Source organism: Rhinolophus hipposideros (genome assembly GCF_964194185.1).
Source record: "Rhinolophus hipposideros genome assembly, chromosome: 5".
Lineage (NCBI taxonomy): Eukaryota > Metazoa > Chordata > Mammalia > Chiroptera > Rhinolophidae > Rhinolophus > Rhinolophus hipposideros.
The window spans coordinates 49,892,988-49,920,218 of NC_138051.1; the positions used below are offsets into that span (position 1 = coordinate 49,892,988).

Here is a 27,231-nt window from a genome sequence, read left to right on the forward strand (position 1 = left end):
TTCTAAGCATTTAATAATCTTAAACTCAAAACCTGAAAAACTGAAACACATTGGTCACAAAGTAGTCTCAAAATATTTTATAAAAGGATTTTCCTTTTCATCCTACTGTTGAAAAGGTTATTAAAAAAAGACCTTACGTTCTTATACAAGAAATATTATCATGCGAACCATTTTCACATATAGCTATTCTAATAAACTGAAGCATGTGTTACTATTATTGCCTTTCAACCAAGGAAATTGAGGCCTCATAATATCTCTGCAAGGTTGGTTGGTGACAGAGGTTTTTATTACTCTGGCTAAGAAACTGATATATGAGAACAAAGTAAGTTATTGAAATAACTCGCATTAAGAGGCCTATCATCCCAATCTTGTTTGGGCTTTAACCATACTGGTATTCTGTTTAAGAAACGGAATTGTAATAACCAGTCAAAACATTTAGAAAAACAAATCTAAAAAGTTAGAAAAGCACACAATACAAAATTTCATTGAGTTATACATTCATCACTAAAATGTACGCTACATTTTTATAACTAGAAAAGCATACTTTAAGATTAACAAATTATAATACACTATGACTACATCATTTTTAACACTTTTGGAAAAAAAACAATGTGCTTACCTGTAACCCTTACTCATTAAAGATACCTGCTGAAATAGTCATCATTTGAGATATTCACTTGCTTGGTAGAAGACCGTGAAATTTGCTAAGCTCAAAGTTCTGAGCTAACAACCTGCCATTAGATAATTGTATTTTTCACCTATGAATGTTGCAGTAATTTTTTATAGGTAATCGTACTATATCATTTAAAATAAACACTATTAAAGATTTCAATGTAAAGAGAACAGAAGACTTGACTGGTGATCAATTTCAACAACAGATAATTAGAGAATAAGATTCCAAATAAGTAATTTTTCTTCTGTATATAAACCTGCTGAAATAGATCTTTCTGGCCTATTTCTCAAGGACAATCCTTTCCCTCTAAAACTTAAAATGAAATAAATGTTCCTACTTGCATTTTTCTACAGGTCAGATGACCAATTCAAGGCTACATGGAAAATGAATATTTTGGGTCAATTACATTAGTGTGTTCTTTTGAAGTTTCATTCACACTATAAACATACCCTGAGACAAAGGGAGAAACTATAAGGTGGAAAATGTTCAGATTCATTTCAGCCAGGCCACATTCTTTTTTCCCTCCAATAACATTTAAAAGCCAAAAATTTCAATGCTGATTTTCAAAACATAATGTTCAATTTAAGAATACTTGTAAGCATACTAAAAAAGCTGGAAAGAGGTTGTACAATAAGCCGTTAGTAAAGTCTACCAGTTGTCAACACCTTCCACTTAAGACATTCGGGATTAAATTTAAGATAGTAACCATCATACTAATAAATAATAGTAAAACATCTAGTGCACCATTTCTGATCATTTGTTCTGAGACGTGTTAACAGATTATGTATGGACTGATAATTGAGCTAAACATTTAAGTGGGTTCAACATATAACAGGCACTGTGTTAAGAGTTCCACCCAAAGTTAAGACACAGTCTTCCTTTCAAGAAGTTCACTGTCAAGGAAACATTTTGAAAAAAATGTTGTGAAACAACAGAATTTTGAAAAGTGTTAGAAAAGAGACATCTATATGACTCAGTGGCTGTGAAAAAGGACTAAGCCACTATGAAGGTGAAAGAGGCAAGGAAGCAGTGAAGACACTACAGTGAACTTAGTTTGCAGCAAGAGCAAGAGTTATAGCAAAGCAGGGAAAGGGGATTCAAAACAGAACAACTGCAAAGAAATATGAAACAAGATGCCAATGATATGAGTGGTCTCATACAATTGGTATGTAGGGAACAAGAAAGAGTAACTTGGAGACACAACTGAAGAGATAGCAAGCTCCTCTTCAGGAAAAGTCTTGACTGCCATGCTAAAGTGTTTATGCTAACTTTATTCTAAGGCTAATAGGAAGGTATGATCAGATTTGTACATCAGAAAGAAAAAGGACAGTATGAGAAGAGGATGATAGGCTCTAGTCAAGGAGTCCAAATAAAGATAGACTGTGTCAAGTAAAGCAGTAGTGGTATCATGGAGAAGAGAAGTTTAGGCAGATGATAAACAAGGGAAAACCAACAGAATACAAGTACCAACTAGATAAATGCAAACAAGGAGAGCAAATAGGACCCCTCAAATGTCTGCACTGAGTGGCAAAAGAACGGTAATGCCATTAAACAAGATAGGGAATTTGAGGCAAGAAAAAGCATATTTTGCAGGAAAAATGAATTCAGTTTTGGACATACTGAATTTGTGGTACCTGTGGAACATTCATAGGGAAATATTTACCACTCAGACCTGACCTGCTCAGTCTTGTATATCCCATCCATAGGTACAATCCCTACCATCACTTCTATATAATACTAAAATCATCATCCAGAGCATGACCCCTCCGTTTTTATTACAATTTATTATTTTTCATTCAATCAACAATTCAATTCAGAAAATCATAGCGTATTAGGTTAGACTAGTCTTAAGAGAATATATTATCCAACTTCCCCCATCTTGCAGATGAGAAAATATAAGTAAGGCCTAAAAGTGGTAACATAATAAACCCATTAAGCAATAGAACCAGAGTTAAAAGTGATGGTTCTTCAAATTTCCACTGTACTTCCTCACAGCCAATTCCTCTCCTGTGAATCAGGCTCCCCAATAAGTTATGTCAGGAAAAGTGAAAAAGCTTAACCGATCTCTCTAGATGTTTTCCAGTCTAAAACATACTGAGTATTACTGCCAAATATTACTAATAGAAGAATTTATGCCATTGTTTACTGAAATATTCTATTACCCATATAACATAGTAATACTGCTATAAGATTAGGAGGATAGATTCTGGTCTCACTGCTACAACTGCCTACCCTCCTGTGGAAACAGAGGGCCTTCACATTGAAGTTCAGTCCCATTCAGTTTCTCAGCCAATTATAAACAAAACAGGAAGTACATCTGGAATCACAAGTACAACCAGAGAAGGAATATATTAGGTTGGTGCAAAAGTAATTGCAGTTTTTGCAGTTATTTTTAACCTTTTAAACCGCAATTCGCTTTGCACCAATCTAATACTTTTAATTTCTGAAGACAGACTGCCATAATTTAAATTAAGGCTCTCCTCTTAACAGCTATGTGACCTCTAGCAAATTACTTATCTGTACCTCAGTTATCTCGTCCATAGAATGGAACAATAACTGCATACCAAACTAGTTTGTGAGAATTGAGTTGATATATCTAAAACACTTATAAGAGTGTCTGGTACATGGTACAGGCTCAATAAATGTTAACTATTGGTTGCCATGGATAGAGTTGGGAATTAATTAACCTTATTGTCCAGAATTTATCTTCAATGTTTTGAGATTTTTTCCCCCTGCAAAACTTCCCCCCACCCTTAAGCACAATACATTAGATATTAATTTGATTGCTGGTCTACTTCTGTTAAGACCAGCCCTATTTGCTCTTGTATGAAATAATCTACACATTTTTGAACACCTGGGTATGATTTGGTCAGTTCTAGGCACTTTAGCCATAAATATATTCACCATAGAGATGTTTGCGGCAAGCATTTTTGTTGCAAACATTTTCATCACATAATTAATTGGCCATAAGGCAATTCTGCAGTAAAAAAGAGAATATCAACATATACTCATTAGGAATCATAACCATTTCCTTTTTGGGGGGATAGGAGGAGCCTGATTCTTCTTTCCCTTCAACTTCTAATACTGGCTGATAAATTTGGTAAAACAGCATTAAAAAACAAGCTGTTGTATCTAAATTAGCTAAAGAATCAGTAATTAATGCCCTCAAAGACTGGTGTGAATTACTACTGTTTTTTATATTTGCCATAGCTAGGTAAACTTTTGGTTTTGACAGATGGGAAGGATGACTTGATCACCAAAAAATTTGTGAACTCAAATGTTATCATTTTCTAGTTGAGATGCAATCTGGCTTGATACTCTCTTATTTTACACTTCTAGTAAGTTTTATCACTATATGTTCTATCATGTTGATATATATAATTGTTATCATCCACTATTTTAAGACAGCCCTACTGTCGACTCCTCACTGTATCATTTTGAGGGCTAAGATTTATATAATACAAAAATGGGAGTATGGAATCAATGGAGAAATGAAACCAGTCAACCAGTTGAAACCAAACAAACAAACTGGCAACAAGTTATTTTATCTTTTTTATGGCAAAACTGCCTTCAAGCCAATTAGTTATGCAAAAATACTTGAGGCAAGCAAGTCTATGGCAAAGATGTTTAAAGCAAAAATACCAGACACAAATTTGGTCATCTAAAATTAAGGAAGATAAAGCAAAAAAATCATTGTAGACAGAAGAAAGAACTAGTGAAGACAGAGTAAAGCAATCAAGAGAAACAAAACATTTGTGCGTAAAAATGTGAAGAAAAAAGTAAGACCATCAATGAAGGCCACAACTTTAATATCGGACTAGGACTCTATTTTGTTATTTTGAAAAATTTTGTTGGCAATATTGAATTAAGCCCTGGATACTTATTTATATTCTTCAAGCAACTACTCTCAGGACCAAGAGACTTTTTAAAAAATGGTCATAACCTCAGAATCACTAGAAGTTGGTACAGTTTGCCCTAAGTGAAGAACTATTTAATTATTTATCTTTTTATTTCACTGAATCTCCCATGGTTCCATGCTTACCAGATATCAAAGGCAGAAGTCCAACCTGCCAGAAACCACCATATTTTGACACATGGCTATCTACTGATTTGCAATCACATGCCAGGAGCAAATATATTGCATCCACTTTGCAAAGGAAAAATGATTTACAGTTGTTAAAAAGATTTGGTTACATAGTATAATACATACATGGTGTTAGTGGTTTAACTGATTATGAAATCAATTTACTGTGTGACCTTACAAAGATGTGGATTAGGTATCTGCATTTCTGACTGCCTCATTCTGTAATTACCCTGGGGGCATGATCCATGTCTTATTCATATTTTCATTTCCAGTACTTGACACAGTCTTTCACAGAGAAGGTAGGGAATTAATGTTAGGTGTCAATAAATATATGTAAGCGTTATCTATATTATACTATGAAAGAGCCATGTACTTACTATTGGTGCTAAGTATAAAACCCAGTAGCCATTCTGAAATGCAAGAGAGGAACTCAGTTTCAAGAAAAGTCATTTTTCCATTTTCATTTCTTATTAGTACTCTTTAAATAAAACAGACTAATAGTTAAGTATCCTAGTTTTTCAAGCTCAAATTACTATGGATTTACTACAAATTTTAATGCTCTGAAGATACGCTAGAGAGAAATATATTTGTATTCTCAAATTTTTGTCAAGAAAATGAACTATGCAAAACTTAAAACTTTACTGCTATTCTAATTAAGCTGTCCAGATGGATATAATAAAGAAGATAGAAAAAGAGGAAAAATAGAGATAAAGGAGAAACAGATAGAAAAGAGCAATTCCATGACTGACTTGCAATCTAACATCTGAGAAAAGCAGAATTAAGACAAAAAATCATTTCGAAGGTCTAATAAAAAACAAACCAAAAAACAATTTTGCTATTGTTACTAGCACAATTATACATTTTCATTAACTCAGTAGTATTGGATTAGCAGCCAAGATTATGGGAAATGAATGCCTGATGATAATAAAAAGTTTTCTTTAAAGAAGGGATTCTGTAACCTCAAAAGGAATGTTTTCCCCCTAAACGGAGAGGAGTATGTACTAGTTTTCAACAACGGTGTCCATTTGTAATCATTAGACAAGTCAGAATATATAATTCTGACATTAGAAAATTATTCGAGAAGCAATTGAAACACTGCAATAATATGTCATCTACCCAGAAACAGCCTGTGAGGAGTCAGCCACGGCAGGTGCCCAGAAGGTGCTGAGGTGCCCGCTCCCACAGCAGAGTTCCGTGTGTGCTTTCTAACATCTGTCCCTGCGCCCACCCCCAGGTCACCACCAGGGTCTGGGCAAGCCTCTGACTCACTCACTCCTGGAAGAGCATTATAAAAAAAAAAAAAATCCGGAGGAACATACTGGAAAGACCTGTGAACTATAAGCCAAAATTACAAATAACCACAGTGCAGATGGACTGTCACTAAAACTCTCAGTGAGGTGAAGAGTCCACTGGTATGTAGTTCCCATGATGTCCTGTCATCAGAAGTAGTAGTAATAATAGTAGTAACAGCAACAGTAGTAGCAGCTGGAGCAGCAGCAGGAATGACAGTAACAGTAGTAGCATTAGTAGCAGCAGCAGCAGCAGCAGCAGCAGCAATGGCAGAAGCAGCATGCATTTATTGAGTTTTTGTCAGGCCAGTGCTACAGATTTTAATTAATTATTTGACTACATAATTATAACTATTTAACTAAATAATGTTAGCTGTTTAAATTAATAATTTAACTAATTTAATTTCCATTATCTCTATTTCTTACAGCCACCCTGCAAAGATTTATTACATACCTTTCAATGGTGAGGAAGATGAGTCTCAGTAAGGTTAAGTCATTTTCTCAAGGCTAAAGAGCTGATTAGATATAAAACTAGAATTTAAACCTATGAGTAGGACTGCCTTATTTCAAAGCTGCACTCTTTTCACAATACCATACTTCACAGTCGTATGGATAAAGATACTTTTCAATGTGGAGGATTAAAAAAATAGTATGTTCCTATATTTCAGTAAGTGATACAGAAGTTGACATTCACAGTAGCCTCTCCAAGTTTGTAGATGAGAGCACGCTCTTCCATATGGTCAAATATCAAAGTGACTAGAATGAGGCTGCAGAAAGTCTTCACAATCAGAGAGGTGGGCTGGAAGTCTTAGATGAACCACAGAGTGGTCAGTATAAGGCAGTATAATTTAGGAAAAAATACTATTTATACTACTTATAACAAACAGTTATGATTAAAATGAACCTAGGAACATTCGTCGACATTCCCTAAAAATATAGGTTTAGTGAGCTTTAGACACCAAAAATCTAACGATATGACTAATATGTGCTTCAACAATAATTCCAAAGAAAGGTATACTGGGTTAATAAAAGAAAGTAAACGGAAATGACCTGTGAAAATTATATGGGGAGGTTAGAATGAAAAACAGACTAAAGATTAGGTTAATTCTACGTGAATAAATTGCAGGTGGAAATAAAATCGTGAGTAGTAGTAATATAATAGTAGCATTACATTTGTATAATGCTATCTGTGTATAGTGCCAATCACTCTCTAAATAATATATACATATACTAATTCATTTAATTCCCTCAACACCTTATGAGCAGGTACTATTGTTACCTGCGTTTTAGAAATGAGAAATGGGAACCAGAAGTCCGGTAACCTATACAAAATCACACATCTAATAAACAGCAGCATATGACTCCACACTAGGCAATGAACTTCAGAGCTTATGCTCTTTAACTACGATACCACACTATCCTTGTAAGGGTCTTAGAGGGTTTAATGTGGAGCTAGGTATCAAATCTCCTTAATACCAAGGCAGACCACCTGATGATGTTTAAGCAGGAAGCAAAACATTACATAATAAGAAACTGCTTAACAGACAATAAAAGGCTGGAAATAGAAATAGTCTCAAGAAAAGTAGGTAAGTGAGTAGACTGATGAACTAATAAGCACAACAGTTACAGAGAGAACCTAAAAATAATTATGAGAGAGTCTTAAGCTTCTTGGTATGAATTCATGTAAAGAAACCATACCCTCTAACAAAAATATCCCTTACCACTACTATCAGAGGCAGGATAATAACTGGTCTGTCCCTATTATGTATTTCTTATATTTTACAAACATAATAATGAGGATATTTTTCTTGATAAACTTTCTAAAACTACAAAAATGAAACACTGCTAGTATGCCGTTACAAACTTCACCTTACAAATGATTCATAAACATGAAGAAAATGTCTAGGAGTCCATCTTATAGTCAATACCCTACACCACTACTTTTTATTTCCCAATTCAGAAAATCCAAAGAATGATTACATCAGCATTCTACACACTATTCTATGAAGGTTAATGTTAAGAAGTTAATAAATACTGAAGGAAAAAAATTCAAATATTAAATAAATCTTCTCTTAGATATCCACAGGCCCAAAAAATCCCATATTAAAGAATCTATTTAACTTTAACTTGCATTTCCTAAATTTATTTGATCATGGAAACTTTTTCCCCCAGACAATTTATAAATTATGGATATTAGTTCTACAGTACAGAGTTTGGGAAACACTGATCTAGTTACGTTCTTCCATAGAAATTTAAGAGAATTACTTTTACAAGAATATATGTAGAGAGTTAAACGTGCTGAGGAATAATGTGAACAATTTAATTTTCTCAAGTTCAAAAGGAGTCCTTGTTTCTGCTACTGGAGATAAGGATATGAGGCATTCTGAATTCATCTCAAAATAATGACAACTTACGACATGTAGGTAAAACCAAAATTGAATTACAGAATCTCAGAACTCTAGTAGAACAAGTTAGCACTCATATTTACAAACAGGGAACCAAGGGTCCAAGGACACCATCACTTACTTGGTTTTCTTCCCACATCACTGGCCATTCTTTTTCAGTTTCCTTTGCCAATTCCTCCTCATCTCCCTAACCTTTTATTGTCAGATTCCCCAGAGCTCAGTCAGTGGACCTTGCCCTTTCTCTATCTCTACTGTATCCTTTGGTGACCTCATACAGTCCCATGACTTCATTTTTATTGAATTTTTGGTTTGGGACAATTGTATATCCACATGCAGTTTTAAGAAATAATACACAGATTCCGTGTACCCTTTGTCCCGTTCCCCCCAATGGTAACATCTTACAAAATTATAGTACAACATCATAACAAGGATACTGATAGTGATTCAATACACCAATCTTATTCAGATTTCCCCAGTTTTAGTTGTATTCATTCCTATGACATTTTAAAATGATAACTGATATTTATAGCCTAGAATACTTCCCTAAACTCATACAAGTGAATGACAATGACATATCCACTTGGATATCTAATAGGTATCTAAAATATGTCGCAAATCAAAGTCCTCATCTTCCTTCCCAAATCTATTCCTCCTAGTCTTTCCCACCTCGATTAATATCAATGCCATCTTTCCAGTTGCTCAGACTAATAACTGTGGAATCATCCTCAACACTTTTTCTCATACTTCACATCCAAATCATCAGCAAATTCAAAATATATCCCAAATCAAACCTCGTATCACCTACACTACTAGCAGATTAGCCTGTCCTTTACCATCTCCTACCTGGATTATTACAATAGCCCCCTAACTAATCTCCGATTCTGCCCTTAGTCTTCTACAGTTTATTCTCAAGATAGCAGCAAGAGTAATAAACACTCTTCTGTATTTACAGTTTTTTTGTTGATTGTGGTTTTTACTGAGGTATAAAACACTCTATTCAAAAATCCTTTAATGGCTTCTTATCTCAGAGTAAAATCCAAATGCTTACGGCCCACACTGCTTCGCAGGCCCCATTTTGTACTAGTCTCCCTCTTGCTCACTCAATTGCACCCAAACCAGTCTCCTTGCGTCTCCTCCTTCAGGTCTTTACTCACATATTATCTCTCAGTGAGGCCTTCCCTGACCACCAAATTTTAAATGGCAGCCTACAAACTCTCACCCTCTACTCCTTATCCCCCTTCCCTAACTTCATTTTTCTCCATAGTATTGACTAGCAGCTAACATACTATATCCTTTATTTACTTTTTTGTCTCTCTTTCACCACTAAAAAATAAGCCTTCATGAGGACAGAGATTTCAGTCCATTTTTCTAGCACCTAGAACAGTGCCAGGCACAAATCAGATGCTCAAGAAATATCCACAGAATAAATAAATGAGCCCCAAAGAGGCAAGGTGTTTTACAAAATGTGACAAAATAGGGGTAAGAATCCATGTCACTATAATTTATGAGTCACTTTTTCTAAGAATGTTGATGGACTCAAACTTACCCAATCTCACTTTTTATTCAGTAGTAACCAAAAGTACACATGCATGAAATGACAATTTCTGATCAGTGAACAAACTCTTTAGAATAACGTGATCAAATTCAAGCTAAAACTTGTTAGCATCAAATTAAAATTCAACCAACTGTCTCAAGTCCTATGGAAGAATACAAAGCAGTACTCCTATACTGTTATATCAAGAACGCAGTTTATCCCATTTTTGAACTATAACCAAAGTAGAACAAATATCTATAAACAAAAAAGGAACTTATGTTAAAAATGGAAAAGATGTTTCTGGGTAAAATTTATAAATATTTTTAAACATGGCATAGAAAGAAGGTGAATGACAAAACTTTCCTAGAGATAGATAAGGACATGGAGACTAATATACCACCCCGTCCATGTACAAGGCACTTTCAGAGCTTTTGGAAAATCATCAATTTACAGTAGAAATTAGTTCAGAAGTTTAAAATTAATGGCTTAAATTTTTTGATTATTAATTGCAAGGAACACATTACATAATAAGTAGCCATCTAAATTGGCTTTGAATCTATTTCAAAGTAAAACAGTTCTAATTTTAAAGTAAAAAAACACAACTGAGTATACATTCAGGGTCTGCCTACCCTTATGGCAAATAATATCACAAAAGACATCTTGCTTGTCTTTAAAACTCAAGAAATTTGTAATTGGTAAATTAGTAAATAATTCCTGAGGCACTTAAACAATACGATTTTTAATTAAAAGAAAATAATAGTATCAAAACAGATGAATAGACCTATATGCAATGTAACTAAAATAAACAAATGTGAAATTGTTCAAATTTACACGTATATGTGAAATATATATAAATATGTATAAATATATAAATATTTATACACAGATATATATGAAGGAAACAAGTGAATTATTGGCCCCCATATTTTTTAATGTTACCTTTACCGACAGGAACTACATCAATGGTTAAGTAGATACTATGTGTTAGCCATACAAATATGTAACTTGTTTGAAGTTCTACTAGAAAAGGTTTTAATAAGTTTCTCCTTAGAACTCACAATTATTAAGATGTTAATAATAATCCCAAAATAAGACAGAGAATATAATAATGTCTAATGGTCTGAACAACAGCCGAATTAAAAAGCTGTTGGGGCCGGCCTGGTGGCTCAGGTGGTTGGAGCTCCGTGCCCCTAACTCCGAAGGTTGCCGGTTCGATTCCCACATGGGGCAATGGGCTCTCAACCACAAGGTTGCCAGTTTGACTCCTCCGAATCCTGCAAAGGGATGGTGGGCTCCTCCCCCTGCAACTAAGATTGAACACAGCACCTTGAGCTGAGCTGCTTCCCAGATGGCTCAGTTGGTTGGAGCGCGGGCTCTCAACCACAAGGTTGCCAGTTCGATTCCTCAAGTCCTGCAACGGATGGTGGGCTCGGACCCCTGCAACTAAGATTGAACATGGAACCTTGAGCTGAGCTGCCGCTGAGCTCCCAAATGGCTCAGTTGGTTGGAGCGTGTCCTCTCAACCACAAGGTTGCCAGTTCGACTCCCGGAAGGGATGGTGGGCTGCGCCCCCTGCAACTAACAATGGCAGCTGGACCTGGAGCTGAGCTGCGCCTTCCACAACTAAGATCAAAAGGACAACAACTTGACTTGGAAAAAAAGTTCTGGAAGTACACATTGTACCCCAATAAAGTCCTGTTCCCCTTCCCCAATAAAATCTTTAATAAAAAAAAAAATCTGTTAAACAGGCAGTTATAGGGAATCTGTAGAGAATTCTAGGGACTCTCTTGGAAGTCTTAACAAAACAAAGCAAACACTAAACAGTTTTAAAGGAAAGAATATAAAAATAGACATCATACAATAAATTTGGAGAACATAAAACAAACTATCAAAATTAATTTATTAAAAATAAAAAGTCTGAGAATTGGTATTGTTGAAAAACTATAGAATTAGTATTGGGCAATTATTTTAAATGACAGTAAAAATAACTGTAATTTTAGAACATAATTGTAGAGACCTGTTGTTCCAAGGACATGAAAATAACGACGGTTTTCTAACAACCAGAGCTTTTATAGTCCCCGGACTGCGTTCGTGCTAGAAGAAGATTTAAAGAGCAGCAGCCAAAATGATTAAACTTCAACTTGGATGTTGAAGCATTGATTCAATGGGCTTTTCTTGGCCAGATGTGACCAACAAGTTTAAGACAAAGAGCCAAAGTCCCCAATGGAAATTTGTGCTCAATTTGGTGGGCTTTGAGACCATCTTTGGCTAAATCAGCATCATCCTTATGGGAGGCCAGCCATGAAATAAGGGAGTTTCCCCAAGATCTGATTTCTTGAGACCACAACCTAGAGCAGGTCCCACAGTCAAATTATTCACATTCCTTGGAAAGAGAGAACAGGCATCAGTTGTGTCCGTCGAAGGGGGACACTGTCCAGGTGTATCCTGGACATTTTTTGAAATCTCTGGGCTGCTTCTGCATCTGAAAAATAAGAAAAACAGCACAATGACAGACAACGAATGAGGAAAAAGACAATCATTGGGCCTAAACACTTAAGACTTACAAGAAATCAAGAAAGCAGACAAAACAGACAAAAAGACAAACAGCCATATCATTTGGAATGTATTATTCTGAAGGCAAGTACATTAGAGAAAAATAAATTATTTTAAGCAAAGTAAGAAATGACCATCGCAACAGAAGTTATTTTGGAGAGAGCCAACCAGAGAAAACAACATATGTTAAGATATGTCAACCTGACACAAAGATAAAGTGGAATAAGAATCTAGTCCCATTTGAAACTGAAAAAAAGCTGAATAATGAGAGCTAGTGTCATGAACTTGGCTGCTTAGCTGCCTTTGTGTAAGAAAACATCTCAGAACTTTGAACTTAGGAAATTCCAACTTGTCTTGCACCAGGTCACGAGCTCCATAGAGCAGGAACCTATTTCAACAAGTAGCTTTAAAAAAAACAAAAAAACAAAATACTTTAATATTTTTCATTTCTATTAATGGTACATTTTAAAATGCAATTCTGCTAATATCCATCAAAGTAAAATGCACTGAATAAAAATTAAACTTACTCAGAAAGATGTTCAGAAGTTGGGATACAAACAGAAACTGAAATTAAAAGAAAAGTTTTATATTTAAAACAGCATATGAAATATGATAATAACTTTCATAAAGTGAGCCCATACTGTGGCTCACCCAAAATACTGAAATATCAAAAATCCAAAGTAAACCAATTATATATAAACGTACCTTTCTCTACTACAACTTGGCAAGTATGAGTTTCATGCTGACTTAAGTGGGTAGCCATATTATCTAAGCCAGTAACATCAGCTAGGAAATCACAATTAAGGCACACTAGAGTAATGCCCCTAAAAAGAAAAAGAAAAAAAGTAGAAAAAGTTTTTTTTATCTTTTATGAAAATCCATATACTAGTTCAATGATTATTTTTCCATAATTTGCTTTTTGTGTTATAAACATCATTCCCATTTTTATTATATAAACTTGGTATAATGGAAACGATTCTCTAGAAAATGGCACAACCATATGCAAATTATACTATCATCTATTTACAGACATTATTTTTCTTTATAAATGTTTACCTCTCATACTAGTTGCTAAAAGCCAAGAGTCAAGAGACCTACTGCCCAGTCCTGGCTCCACTAATAAGTTGTGTTACTTCAACAAGTCACAATCTACCTGTGCCTCTGCTCATCTATAGTGCAAGAGTATAGTATTCATTCACTCAACACATATTTGCTAAGGCTGTCTTTACACTTATTGTACACCATATTGTATTGTATTGTGAATATAAATGAAAAAAATAGTCTGTGCTCTAACAAAGCTGACAATCTAGGGTTTTATTTATGTGAGGAAAAATTAGAAATGTGAAGGCTTTAAACATAGATCATGTTGTAGCTGTCATCAACTACATACTATGTGTATGTGCTAAAGGTTTTTTCATATTATTTCATTATAATTATATCCATATAATTTCATTTGATTCTCATCACAACCATCCAAGGTTTGTACTTTTCTTATTTAACACTGAATTAATTAAAGTAGTTAATTCACTATTAAAGTCCAAAGCTTGAGTTCCTCAGCAACCCAGCACTTGGAACTGGTCCATTTGCTGTAGCCTAAACTACTTGTTTCCTTAACAAAACTTCACTGAGGGCTATAGTTCTTAAATGAAATATGTGATGATTATGCATTTCCAAAAAAGCTGGGAAACAATCCCCATAGACATCAATAGCTTTTGTTGAATTCAGGAATAGTTTTTATACTCATTATATCAAACTGTGTAGATTTGCTATTTGAAATAAAGATAACTGGCATATTACAGTATGTGACACTGGCCTTAAGATTCTAACTAAATATATTTAAACTTTTGATTTTTAGTTGAAAGGTATTTAAAAATATTATTAAACCTGCAAAAGTTATATAAATGTTTCAGAGAATTTAGAAAGCCAATATATGTGTAATTTATTATATTTATAACAGTTAAGAACTCGGGAGCTTGTTGGGTCAAGCATCTGAAGTGCTGTTTAAAAGAAAATAAAATACATTAAATGTATAAATGTTGTTTAAAAGAACTTGAATTCTAAATAGGACTGTTTAAAACTTTTAGTCTGTTCAACTTAAATAAATTTTATCAAACATTAATTAAAGGCCCTCTGGAAAATGATTAAAACATACTTCATTTCTAAATGAAATATTTTTAAGTTAAACTTAAAAGCTTAAGGAAAGTTGAGATTTAAATACTTAACTTTAATGACTAACTATAGTCTTTTCTATTAAGAAACTGCCTTCATAGACACAAAGAGTGGTTTGACTGGTAAATAGTAGCTAAATGCCTATTCTACTGGATATAGTTAATTGCACCAGGATGGAATGCCTAATTCAAGCCCTCTCTATAAACAGGGATTTGTATTTGGGATTTATAATAAAATTTCTTGATCTGGAAAAATGTAAAAGGCTGAAAATACTATGTTTGGGTCATCAATAGAGAGAGCTAGTCTGCACAGAGATAGGAGAATGGAACGTAAGTCAAGAGAAAAATAATAAAGATAAGATCATTCTGCCTCAGCAGGTTAGACTAGAGAGAAGCCTTGTCAGTAATCGATGTCTTTCTGTTTCCCTTATTTGTTTTGGCTGTACCTCCTCCTCTTAGGAGTCCATGAGATTCTTTAGAATTCTGCTCATAAATTATTTTTGCTTAGTAAAAAAAAAAAATCATGTAACGCTGTCACTGTTTAACAAAACATATATCATCCACTTTTGAAATTCATCACATGCTTTAAAAATTTAAGAGTTCTACCAACATATAAGCAAAGAACATATCATAGACCGACTTCTACCCTGAAGCTCTAGTCCAGGGGTGTCCAAACTTTTTTCAACGTTTTTCACCAAGGGCCATATGTGGTAAAATACTCAAACAGCTGGGCCACTCACTCGAGGTGAAGTACGTATTGCCTCACCTGGTTTATTTAAGTAAACTAAATATATTTTTGGAATTTGCTGCGGGCCAATAAAAAATGGATTACAGGCCGCAGTTTGGACACCCCTGCTCTAGTCTAACAGTCTGCTGTGTATTTACATCTATATGTTATACTGGTACATCAAAACTGACCTTCACAAAACTAAAATCATGCATTTTCTCTCCAAATCAACTTTTGTCTTTTTTATGATGTCATTTCCTCCAACGATAAAGCTCAAACTATAGTTATATCTGTATCTTCAAGAATTTTATTATACTAACAATTTATTGAGTACTTATTCTGTGCCAGGCTTATGAATCTAAACATATCTCATCTAAATCTTGTAACAACCCAAAAAAGGCAGGTGCTATAATTTTTCACCTTTTTATAGAGGACAGTTAACTTAGTAATCTACCAAGGACAAAGTGCTGATAAAGTCAGGACCAGGTTTAAAACTGAACTCTTTTATTCCAAAGCCCATATTCTTAAAGATAATGTAATACCACCTCAGCATTTTAACTCAGATCCTTACTAAATCATTCAAAACTATCACAATAGTCTTAATCTATAGGATTTGTTCAAAACTATCACAATAGTACTAATCTATAGGATTCATACAACTATAACTCACCCTACAGTTGAAACTTGAAGGTGAGAAGAAGGGTATCTTCAATTCAACCTTCCTTCAGTATCATTTGATTCTATATAAAACATGAAAGGTTCTCCAGTGCCCTCCAAATTAAGTCCAAACTCCTCTGCTTTATTTTCAACACTGTCACAATAGTTTTGGCTCTAAGCTCAAAACTACTGCCCCAGACTTCAATCTTATTATTATATGAACTTCATGCTCCATTCTACTACTAGCTATTCTGTCTGTATGCCTTCTACTTTTTCATTTCTGCCCCTTTATTCATGTTATTCCCACTTGAATGCCTCTGTGCCTCTTTTATCAGCATAAAGAATACTCACCTTTTAAAGCAAAGTATACCTAACATCTATCCAGATCATTCCAAGTAAAGTAATCCCTCACCCCTTTGAAATAAATAACCCTCACTGTACTTACTGAAGTCTTCCTTGCATTATTGTAATGACTTATGTTCACCCATATCTCCCAACCAATAAACTACATTTCCTAAAGGTCAGTTCCAAGACTTCTTCATCACTTTCATTTTTACAGTACCTGCTATATTATGTACATGATAGATGCATAATAAATAGCTAAATAATGAATATTCCATTCCAATAAGAGTAATTATAAAAATTACTGTTATATACAATTATAAGTATGCTATATTCCATTCACAGAAATTGACCAATTTTCAATTTGATACCTATTCAAATTGACAAAAACAATCCCAGAGCCTTAAAATAAGAGTTCACTCAAAAACCAAACATACAACTAAGCTTGACAACAGTGAGGTAAAAAAATCAAACTAAAATCTTATCTTTTGAATGCAATAAAACTTTTTCTTCTTTAGAAAATTTTCAGTAAAAGCAACATCTAATACAGTTTAGTCGATTTCCTTGAATTCAGTACATGTTTTAAAATTAGTACTAAAATACTTTTTAAACTAAATCAAATTTTTTTTTGGTCCCTGTGAGCTACTGGTCCAAAAGCATAGATAGGACCTACTGTCCACATAAGTCATTTTCTACTTATACTTTAATTTATTCAACAAATATTTACTGAATGCCCACTACGTGCAAGGCACTGATCCATGTCTGGCAAAGACAAAAATCTAAACATACATTCTAGTAAAGAACACAGAAAATAAAAAAAAGTAAAATATACAGTAGATCAGATGAAGATAGATGTAGAAAAAAAGATAAGCAAAAGAAGGAGACAGGGAGTGATGGGGTAAAGCATAGGGGAGAGGATACAAGTTGAAATTTTTGTTCTCTTTTTATAACGCAAATCCATGAAGATTTTACCTTGAAACCACTTGTCACTACTGAAACAAATTTAGCGAGAGAATGTAGGATGATCATACCTTTAGTCTAAGGATATAATGAATGGAACTCTGTAATACCCAGTAGCAAACAAGTAGATTTCCAAATTGGATATCCCAACATTAGATTAAAAAAGGTTACAATAAACCACAATGAGACACCACTTCACACCCACTAGGGTGGGTATGATAACAATAAATGTAGATAATAACAAATGTAGGCAAAGATGTGAAGAAACTGGAACCCTCATATACTGCTGGTGGGAATGTAAAATAGTGGAAGCACTTTGTAAAACAGTTTAGCAGATCTTCAAAAGTTCAACATTTACCATATAACCCAGCAATTCCAATCCTAGATACATACTACAGAGAAATGAAAGATATGTCCAGACAAAATGCATAAATTGCATGGTATATCAGCTATATCTCAATAAAGACGTATACAAAAAACTTAAGTCATTTAATTTTTCAATACAAAAAATTTTTAAAAATCAACTAGTTAGTTACCTGAGCGCTTCAGAATGCTTCTTAAAAATACAAAATCTTTTACTTGGACGGTTACTGTGAAAGCTGGAGAGACAAAACAGATTTTATTAATTTTATTCTATAGTAGTCATATTAATTTATAGCTATTGTCACACCTATACTTAAAATTTCTAGTTTTGAGTAAAAGGTCATGATATAAATAATAAAATAACGTTTGTCATCCATGTATAATTCAACATTTTATCTCATAGTGTATTTCACCTACTTATTTTCCAATGACAAACTTCCCTAAGCAAGTTCTTATATGATTAGGACCCTCATCATTACACAAAAGAAGGAAATATTCAAGTTTTTTAAAAAGTAAAGTACAAATTAATTTTTTCATCTGTTAATAGTTGAAAACAATTCTAAATTTTTGCTAATGACATTTTTGCTATAACATGAGTTGTTATCAATAATCATCATTTTTAAACCATTTTTCAATTTCAACATGCTTGTGTTGGGGAAAGGGGCTAGAGTCCAAATGATCCTGGAAGTAAATAGTATTCAAGCTAAATGCCACTCTTCACCATTTGTAAAATCAAACATTTAGAGTTCTTTGTAATTAAAATCAAACATTTAGAGAGTTCTTTGCTATTATTAAAAAAAAAATCAAAGCAGAACTCATGAGCTAAAGCAATGCTTCCTCTAAGCACAGAACAGAAAACCACTAACCAAACTTTATGACTAATAATAGCTTTCATATACTCTTTTAAATTGGGTAAGGAACACTTCTCTGTACTAGAAAGACAGGATTAGTTTTAAAGAGTATTACTAAAAGTAGTCATAGACTAAACATCAGCATCACCAGGGAGCTCACTTAGAAATGTCAAATCTTGTGTCCCCCACAAGCTTACTGCATTAATCGCTGGCAGCAGAGACTAGCTTTTTTCAGGAATGCTTGTGCAAACTGAAGTTTGAGAAGCAGTAGCCCTACCTAGCACTGATAGATCCAACGTAGCCAACTAACCAGGTTAAAGTCACACGGTCACCCTCAGATACAAGGTAACTCTCACCAGCATAGCACGTATATCTGAGAAAAATACTCTTGACTAGCTAAAACCCCCAGAAAATATCCTCAGAAGATTTCTAATAGTCAATTTGAACTATATAAAGTTAATAACAATATAGAAATAAACCTAAGAGAAAAAATTGTTAAGACTTTTATTACGATATAGTGAAAACATAAAGTATATATTTTAAAATCTCACTACCTTGTTAAAGGATGACATAATTATCAAAACTCATTAAATTATTCTTTAAAAATAGGTGAATTTTATTTTGTAGATATTGTACCTCAATTTATACATAATAATAATCCCTTTGACTGTATTTTCTAAATAATCTTGATTCAGTATAAGTAACAACTTCATGTCCAAAGAAATACAAAAGGAACAGTTTTCCAAACACCCATCAATATTGATGGTATGACTACTGTTAGAATAGAGGTTAATGATACAATAGGAAAGAAAGCAAATTGCCCTCAAGTTCACAGTAGGGGGCAGGAGGGGGAGGGAGTCAAACAGCAGCTGGCACAGAACAAATGCCTAATAAATATTTGTTAAACGAATGAATACATCAATAGTGACACATAAAAAGTTTTGTGGTTTCAGGTATTAGGAATAGCGGCCATCTACCAGTTAGTTCATTTCAGTTAAGAAGGTTCCCACTGCCTTGCTCCCGGCAAAGCAAAGAGCAAGATAGAGGAGAATTTTCAAGAATATAAGAGTTGAAGTAGATGAAAAAGTAGTTAGGAATTAGATATTTAAAGGTCTTCTGGTCTTCAGAAAGGTTGAACTTCATCCTATTAACATTAAGAAGGCAAAGGATTTTAGGCCAAAAAACTGACCTGGCCAGGTAGGCCTACTCTAACAACAGAAGAAAGGAAGGACTGGAAAAAATGAGGGTGGGTGGGGACTGCACACAGGAGACCAGCTATGATGCTATCACAATAATCCAGCTGTTCTTCCAATAGTTATTATTCAATGCCAATAAATCTATATAAAATATATAATAAACGCAAGCATATCTTGTAACAAGTTTGTTTTATCCATTGTACAAGAATGAAGTTATACCACCTTTTTTTCTGAAAATTTTTAAATCATCCTTCAAAACCTAAGTGAAATGTCATTTATAGACACCTTCCTATTTCTTCTTTAAAGAATTTGTTCTTACCTCCTCTGTGTTCATAGTCACAATTAGTTTATCACACTAAATTACGTCAATATATCTCTCCCACTAAATTGTGAAAATTAAAGGACTTTTCCACAATACCTAATATTGACAACTTAGAAATAATGATTACTTGAATACTTCATAAGTGCAAATCATGTTATGAAGCACTTTAAGTACATTTTCTTTAAAAATCATAGTAAATTTCTTTTCAAAAAAAGGGAATTGAGGGTCAGGTTAAGTAACCTGCCCAAAGTCACAAAGGTAACAAATAGATGATGAAGCTTGAATTCAAACACAGATTTGTCTGATTCTTCACCACTAGCTTGCCATACTTCTTAGCAAATAGCAAACTCTACTAGAAAAATGGATATTAAAATCCTTATGACTGTTAATTGTACTATATGCAGAAAAAGAGCCTTCTTATATGTCATATAAGGAATAATATCAGTATTACACAGCAATTCATTTGGATTTTTTTAGATGACTTATATTGCTACCTACGCTATAAGCAAATAAGGTGCAATAAAACAACCAATCCCAAATAACGCTTTTTTAAAAAGTCACTTTAAAATTACACGTTTAATGATGCTCTTCTTTGAAAGAGTCATTCCAAAAATGCTCCAACTGCATTAAGATTTTGAAATATCCTCTTTTGAGATTTTATTTAGAGCCTTTTATAATTACAAGAAATAATGACTATCACTCTCTGTTTACAATGTGGTTGGTGATAGGATGAATACAAAGAGCCCCGTCTTCTCAAGGAGATATACAGACACAACAAACAAATATAATGAAAAGCACAACTGATGAATGGTACAGAACTCAAAGTAAGGAATGATCCCTGTGAGTGGTGGTGGTGATCAGACGCTTAAAAGAAAAAGGTAAACTGAAAGAAAGGACGGGGCATTCCAGGGACTCACAAAGAATAAGGGAAAACCACTGTTAAAAATGAGTATAGGAAGAAACTTTACTCTGGAGAAGAGTAGTTAACTTATGGGGGTGGGACTCTTTATAGAATGGATTGGGGCAGACAGGAGACCAGAGGGAAAAAGACCAATTGTGAGTACAAAGGCGATATGAGATAGGTATTAAAGGTATTCATCTGGAGAAAATGCAACTTCTGTATGTACAGAACTCAAGCCTAGAACAAAAATCCAAACTGAGGAGAGGTATTGTTGGGCCATTCAATGGGAGATACCAATGGCAGTTGAGTGAAGCAAGGGTACTGGTGAAATCGAGAGAAAGGAAAAGGGGACCTACCAAACCCTAAGAGTGGCAGTGGAAGCTTTCTATTCCATAAGAAGCTAACGAGTAAAAGCTTACATGTATGATGATGATGAAATGCAGGGTTGGGGCTCGCTGGGAACTGGGATAAGGGTACAGAGGGAGTGAAGCTAACTGGAAATATTTTGGAATAGAATGGATTCGGAAGTGCTACAGGACAAGGGCAGGTGGGAAGCCTATGATAAATTGGAGAAGGAAGGGTGGGATGATCCTTAGTTTAAGATAAAATATTTTCCAACATGATCCCTTGTAAGTTAAGGGCAGAATTAATGCCCCATTTTGGTTAGTCACGTATTTGTCACAGAATAAGAGACATTCCACACAGGAGTACACTGGGAGAAAGGATGCCTGAGGCCTGCTTTAGAGGAGAGGGACCACTGCAGTAGTTGGAAGGCAGTGTGGCAGAATGCGGAAGGTGGAATCTCAGGAAGCTATGATACACACTGCAGATCCAGAGACGTTCATGAGCCTAAGAAACTTGGGACAGTGAGGTGTTTCCAGCTGGTGTTCCATAGTCACATATGATGCCCTGAAAGAGTATTTAGGTGATAGTTGTGTGAATGCTGCAGATTATGATGTTTGGCTTATTTATGTTCTTTTTAGATGCCAGAGTCAAAGGTAAATATATCTATAAAATAATTAGAAATACAGAGTTGGAACTCAGAGGATTGAAATGGGAAGATTTAAAGTTGAAAGGTAAAAGTGACAGTGAGTAAGTTACCAAGAAAGGAAATGTAAAGAGGCACGAAATACTGAAGGAAGAAAAAGCAATGAAATAGAAGAGTAGCCAAAAAGAAAAGAAAAATGGTAGTAACCGGTTAACGTAAGCTGAGGAGAAGAGTATTGAAAGTGAGTGACAATGTCAAAAACTCTTAAGTCATGTTCTAAGAATTTTAAAAATTGAAAAAAATGTAGTAGTAAGTACATGGCAGATAATCTTTAAAGGGGCAGGGTTAGTTGTTAGGTAGGAATGACACTCAAATTTAAGGGTAAAGAAATAAATCACAAACAAGCTAGTAACTTTTTACAAATATAAAATGGTAAGAGAAAAACAAGATATAAGGAAAGTAGGCAGTAGGAATAAATCTCCTTCATCTTAAAAAAAAAACACCTGAAAATGTCTGTAAGCAAAAGGTCCCTGTTTGAGAGAAGAGATGAAGTAGCAAGTTAACTGAATAAGGTTGTGGAAGAACTGGAAGAGGTAAGAGACAAGGTTAACTTTGGAGAAGTGGAACATCTCTGATTTCTGAGATCAATGTCCGGATAAAGGTAACAGGGAAAAAATTGATGTTGAAAAGATTGATTAAAAGGATGACCTCCAACTGAATAATTAGTAGGCCGGGTTAACAACTAGCACACTAAAATAAAATCTTTAGCATACTGAAAAATGTTTAAATAGACATTGACATAAAAATAAAAAAGTACTTAAAAAAGACAGGACCCAATCATAGTTGAAGATCATGAAGTCAGAGCTAGTGCTGATTGCATCAAGTGCTGTTTGGTACTCTAGGACTGAGCATAAAGTTTAGAAGATGTTCAAGTCTCACCCTGGCCTTTGTGCCAGGTGAGCATGTCTAAAGGTGTAAAAGCAGCAATCAAAACGGATGGCCCTGAGGGTAAGGTTGACTATAAAGTTAGACGGATGCTGCTGGACTTTGGAAAAAGGAGTCAAAGCCCTGAAATGATGGGGTAAACAGGAATTCAAGAGAAATAAACGGTGTATATGATCAGATTGAAACGCTATGTGGTTAAGAAAGGGTACGATAACTTAAAAATTGATGTGAAATGCTGGCACAAAAGAAGTCAAGGTATGAGAGAGAGAGAGAGAGAGAGAGAGAGAGAGAGAGAGAGAGAGAGAGAGAGAGAGAGAAACAGATCCAATAAAGATCTTAGCATCACTGAAAAATCTTGGAGTTTCTCATAGTGATTGCTTTGAAGAGAATAACACTCATGAAATTACATGTATTTGGTAAATGTATTTAAAACATTTAAAGTTTTATCTTTGAAAATAACAATTTTTGAAAATCCCACAGGAAAAAAATTCCCAAAGAAAATCTATTTCCCTAAAAGACCTATCTTAATTTAATTAGTCTAAATGTTCTTACAGTTTTAGTTACAGTAATTTTGAGTTACTATACTGGAAAATAGTACCAGGCATCATCTCTACTGCTTGATGTTTTTAGTTCCTTGAAGAGAAAAATTGGCTTCTAATATATAACTGTTTTCAAAACCCAAACTTGCTGAATTATAGTTTAATTGATAATTATATGTTTAACTCATCTTACCTCATCATATGATTTACATAGGATTTGCTACAGCTAGTGTTGTATCTGCAAAAACTACAGTGGACATATGTAGGAAAATGGTTTGCAAAATCTTTTACTTCGGAACAACACTCAATGCACTTGTGAACTCCCCGACGATACCTTATGGAGATAAAAAGAAACTGATAAAAATATATTTTAAAACAAAAATAATAAAAAACTTTACTAATTTTTTTGATTAAAGCAAAATTGTTTAAATTAAAATTTAAACACAGACACAATCTAAAAGTCTGCTATGCAACAACAGCTAGAATAAGTATAAACAATCTAATATCAGTTAATGCTTGTCAGTGGAATAAAAGGGATTAAATTAACCAATTCAAGCATTACAAGATATAAGCACAACATATAATACCAGTATAATAGATGAATATTACAGAAAAAACATAGTAATTAAGTACTGCTCAATAGTTGGAAAAAAAATGCCTTTTTATTATTTGTTTGGCCTTTATGCCATAAGTGACAGCATAAAAATGTATGAGTGACTTGTGTAATATAGGGTACATTTATATTAATTGAAGATTTTACTTTTATATTTAAGGTTAAATTAGTATTGTCTATCAGGAATAAAAGATTACCTTAAGTTCCTCAATGCTGTATTGACTTTACTTTTTCTATTGCTACCAGCCAAAGTGCTTTGTTTTTTTTGCATATTAGAGATTTTTGATTTGAATTTAGATTTACTTCCATTAGGCTTACTTGCATTAGGTTTACTTGCACTGAATTTAGCTGTATTAGGTTTACTTGTGTTAGATTTTGTGGGATTTTTAGCAGTTATATTTTTTGTCCTTGGAGGTGAGAGCTGAAGGGTAGAAGTGTTTGCACTAATTGAAGATGTAGTTGAAGATCCTGATTGAAGAGGTCCAACTGAAGCTCGAATAGTAACCTACAAAAATGAAGATAATATTTACTTTAGAAAATTATTCCTTGAATCAGTATTAAAATATCACCATATAACAAAAGTTAAATAATCAACTATTTTGAAAAGAGCAAATATAAACTATAACTGGATAAGTCTTCCATTTATTTTAAATGTTTAAATGAAATCAATTTTGGTATTCATTTACTTTTAGTATTACATTTTTGTATTGATTATCAGTTATATGTTAACAGTTATTAATGGACAATTAGGCGTTAATGCAAATTGCATGAATATTAAAAGAGCACATTCCATACATAGCTATTTTTATGCTCTAATATAACTACAAAAATTCACATATACAGAGGTCAAAATTTAAATCTCAAAGCCTGAAAAATACCTCTAGAGAGGCCTGTGTTACCCTTTACTCTGCATTACCCACAGTAAATTTGATCTCCTCTTTACAGGACCTCATTGGGCAGAATTTATGTTTACAAAGGTTATGGGAGGGGTTACATCAATTCAATATACTTTATGGAGAGTTTAATAATATTTAGAATTTCCCTAAAGAGAACTAACATAAAGCTTATGATTTAGTATTCAGAAATTATATTAGTTGGTTGACAATGGAAAACACAATAGCCTACTAACATTCTCATTAATCATTTGACTATTCTCCCCCCATACATATTAGGAACAGCCTATGAGGAAGTCCTATGAAAACGTGCTTTGGTATCACACAAAAGCACTGAACTAGGAATCAAAAGACTTGAAGTTAAATCTCATACTACGCCTTCCTAGCCATGTGGCCTTGAATAAGTAACTTTTCCTCTTAAACTTCTTTATCTGTCATATGGGGCAATACCTGCCTTGTCTACTTCACTGGATTGCTGTATGAATTAAACAACAGAAACTATGAAAAAGCATACTGAAAGCCTAATCCTAAGGTGCTATAAAACATTTAGTATCGTTATTATTAATATTATTATTGCTATTATCGTGAAAAAGGGAAAATATGGGAGAGGACTGCACTGCTTACATTAGTGTTGTGCATGTCTAGTCCCAGCATGGAATGAATGGACTGCAGGGAAGGATGCTGGATAGCTTCTCTTGCTCTAGGTCTTCAGAGCATGGCTCTATACTGTTTTAGTTAATTCAAATAACAGACATACCCACATTCAAAGGTAAGAACCCAAAGCCAAATATAAATGTTTTGGGAATTATTTCACTTTGGATTATCCATGCCTCTGTTTCCCTCCACTGGAGCAAATATTCAAGAGCTGACTGTATATAAAGAAGTCAGAAAAAACAGAGGTACATAAGGAAAAAAGGGAAAAGGAAATTACAATCATCAGTATGCAGTCAGACATGTATTTGCTCACTTAAAACATAATGCTATCCAGCAGCAGAGCTTGCTTCTCTGAAAGTAGACTTAGTAATAACAACTTCAATAAGCATCTAAGAACCTATAGCATTCAAGGCACTGTACCAGATGCTGAGGACACAAAGATAAATAAAACATGATTCCTGATCTCAAATAGTTTAGTAGATAAAACCGATACATACACTGCCAACTGGAATAGCTCAAAAAAAGGCTACATAATATTGACACAACCCAGGAACAGTTAATCCAGTTGAGCTTTTTACAAAGGAATACCATTCTAGCAGAGCACACAGCACTGACCAAAAAACAATGATTAGAAGGTTTTTTTCTAAATATAAGAATGATAAAATCTAAAATTAGAGTCAATAAAAATCATTACCCATTTTTTAAAGTATTATATTCAATAGATAAAACCAGGCAGGAGTTAATTTCTATTATCATACAAAATATTAAAATACAACATATTTGAACTCACTTTTGTTCCAGGAGGCAATCCTTCTAGTTGTTTAGGTTTTATAAATGTTCGATGATGCTGAGTCTTGTGATCCATTTTCTCTTTGCATGTCAAAAACTGCAGTCTGCATTTTGTACAACGATGTATTCCTTTTTTCTGAAAACAGAAAAGAAAAATAATTTCTACAATCACAAATCCTGTGTCCTGAATGTCCTGAAACTGCTCTGATTTAATTTTAATGACACCAAAATAATTTTTAAGTAGTATTTTGTATCTTTCATCCTAAATATTGGCAAGGCATTATTTCATTTTTTAAAAACAGTTTGCATTAGTATTTGGGTTTCAAAAATGTCTGTTACTATACAGAAATTGAACATGAAAGAGTATCAATTAAGTTCTAATGAAAGTTCGTCAATAGTGGTATGAAAGCTCCTTTAATTGTAATTTTAAAGTATTTAGACACAAGATATTATGAAAATGAGCAATGCTATGTTTTTATCCTAGAAAAAAGTAAATTCTTTTTAATTTTTGCTCTTGCACGTTGGTTAACAAGTTGGTAAAAGAAATTCAAATATTTAACCAGGCATTTCAAAGAAGGGTGTTAAAGAAATGGTTGTGTAAAACTGTGCTATAAAATAAAACTTTCTGCAATGATGAAAATGTTCTAGAGCTGCACTGTTCAATACCACTAGTCACATGTGGTTATTGAGCACCTGAAATATGCCAAGTACAACTGAGGAATTGAGTTTTAAATTAATTTTAAATAGCCACACATGGTTAGTGGCTACTACATTAAACAGTCTGA

General features: G+C 33.8%; 1 protein-coding gene across 4 annotated transcripts in view; it reads right to left on the bottom strand.

Annotated features, from left to right (window-relative positions):
• The window catches only part of ZNF280D (zinc finger protein 280D), a 102,565-nt gene that overhangs the window by 18,180 nt on the left and 57,154 nt on the right, over positions 1–27,231 (bottom strand). For all 4 annotated transcript variants that reach the window (XM_081049310.1, XM_081049311.1, XM_081049312.1 and 1 more), the window contains 6 exons: positions 26,448–26,582; positions 24,308–24,615; positions 23,691–23,831; positions 17,929–17,991; positions 13,244–13,362; positions 13,066–13,102 (listed from right to left, as the gene is read on the bottom strand). In XM_081049310.1, the coding sequence (XP_080905436.1) occupies positions 13,066–13,102; positions 13,244–13,362; positions 17,929–17,991; positions 23,691–23,831; positions 24,308–24,615; positions 26,448–26,582 (803 nt within the window). The remainder of the gene's footprint in view (positions 1–13,065; positions 13,103–13,243; positions 13,363–17,928; positions 17,992–23,690; positions 23,832–24,307; positions 24,616–26,447; positions 26,583–27,231) is intronic.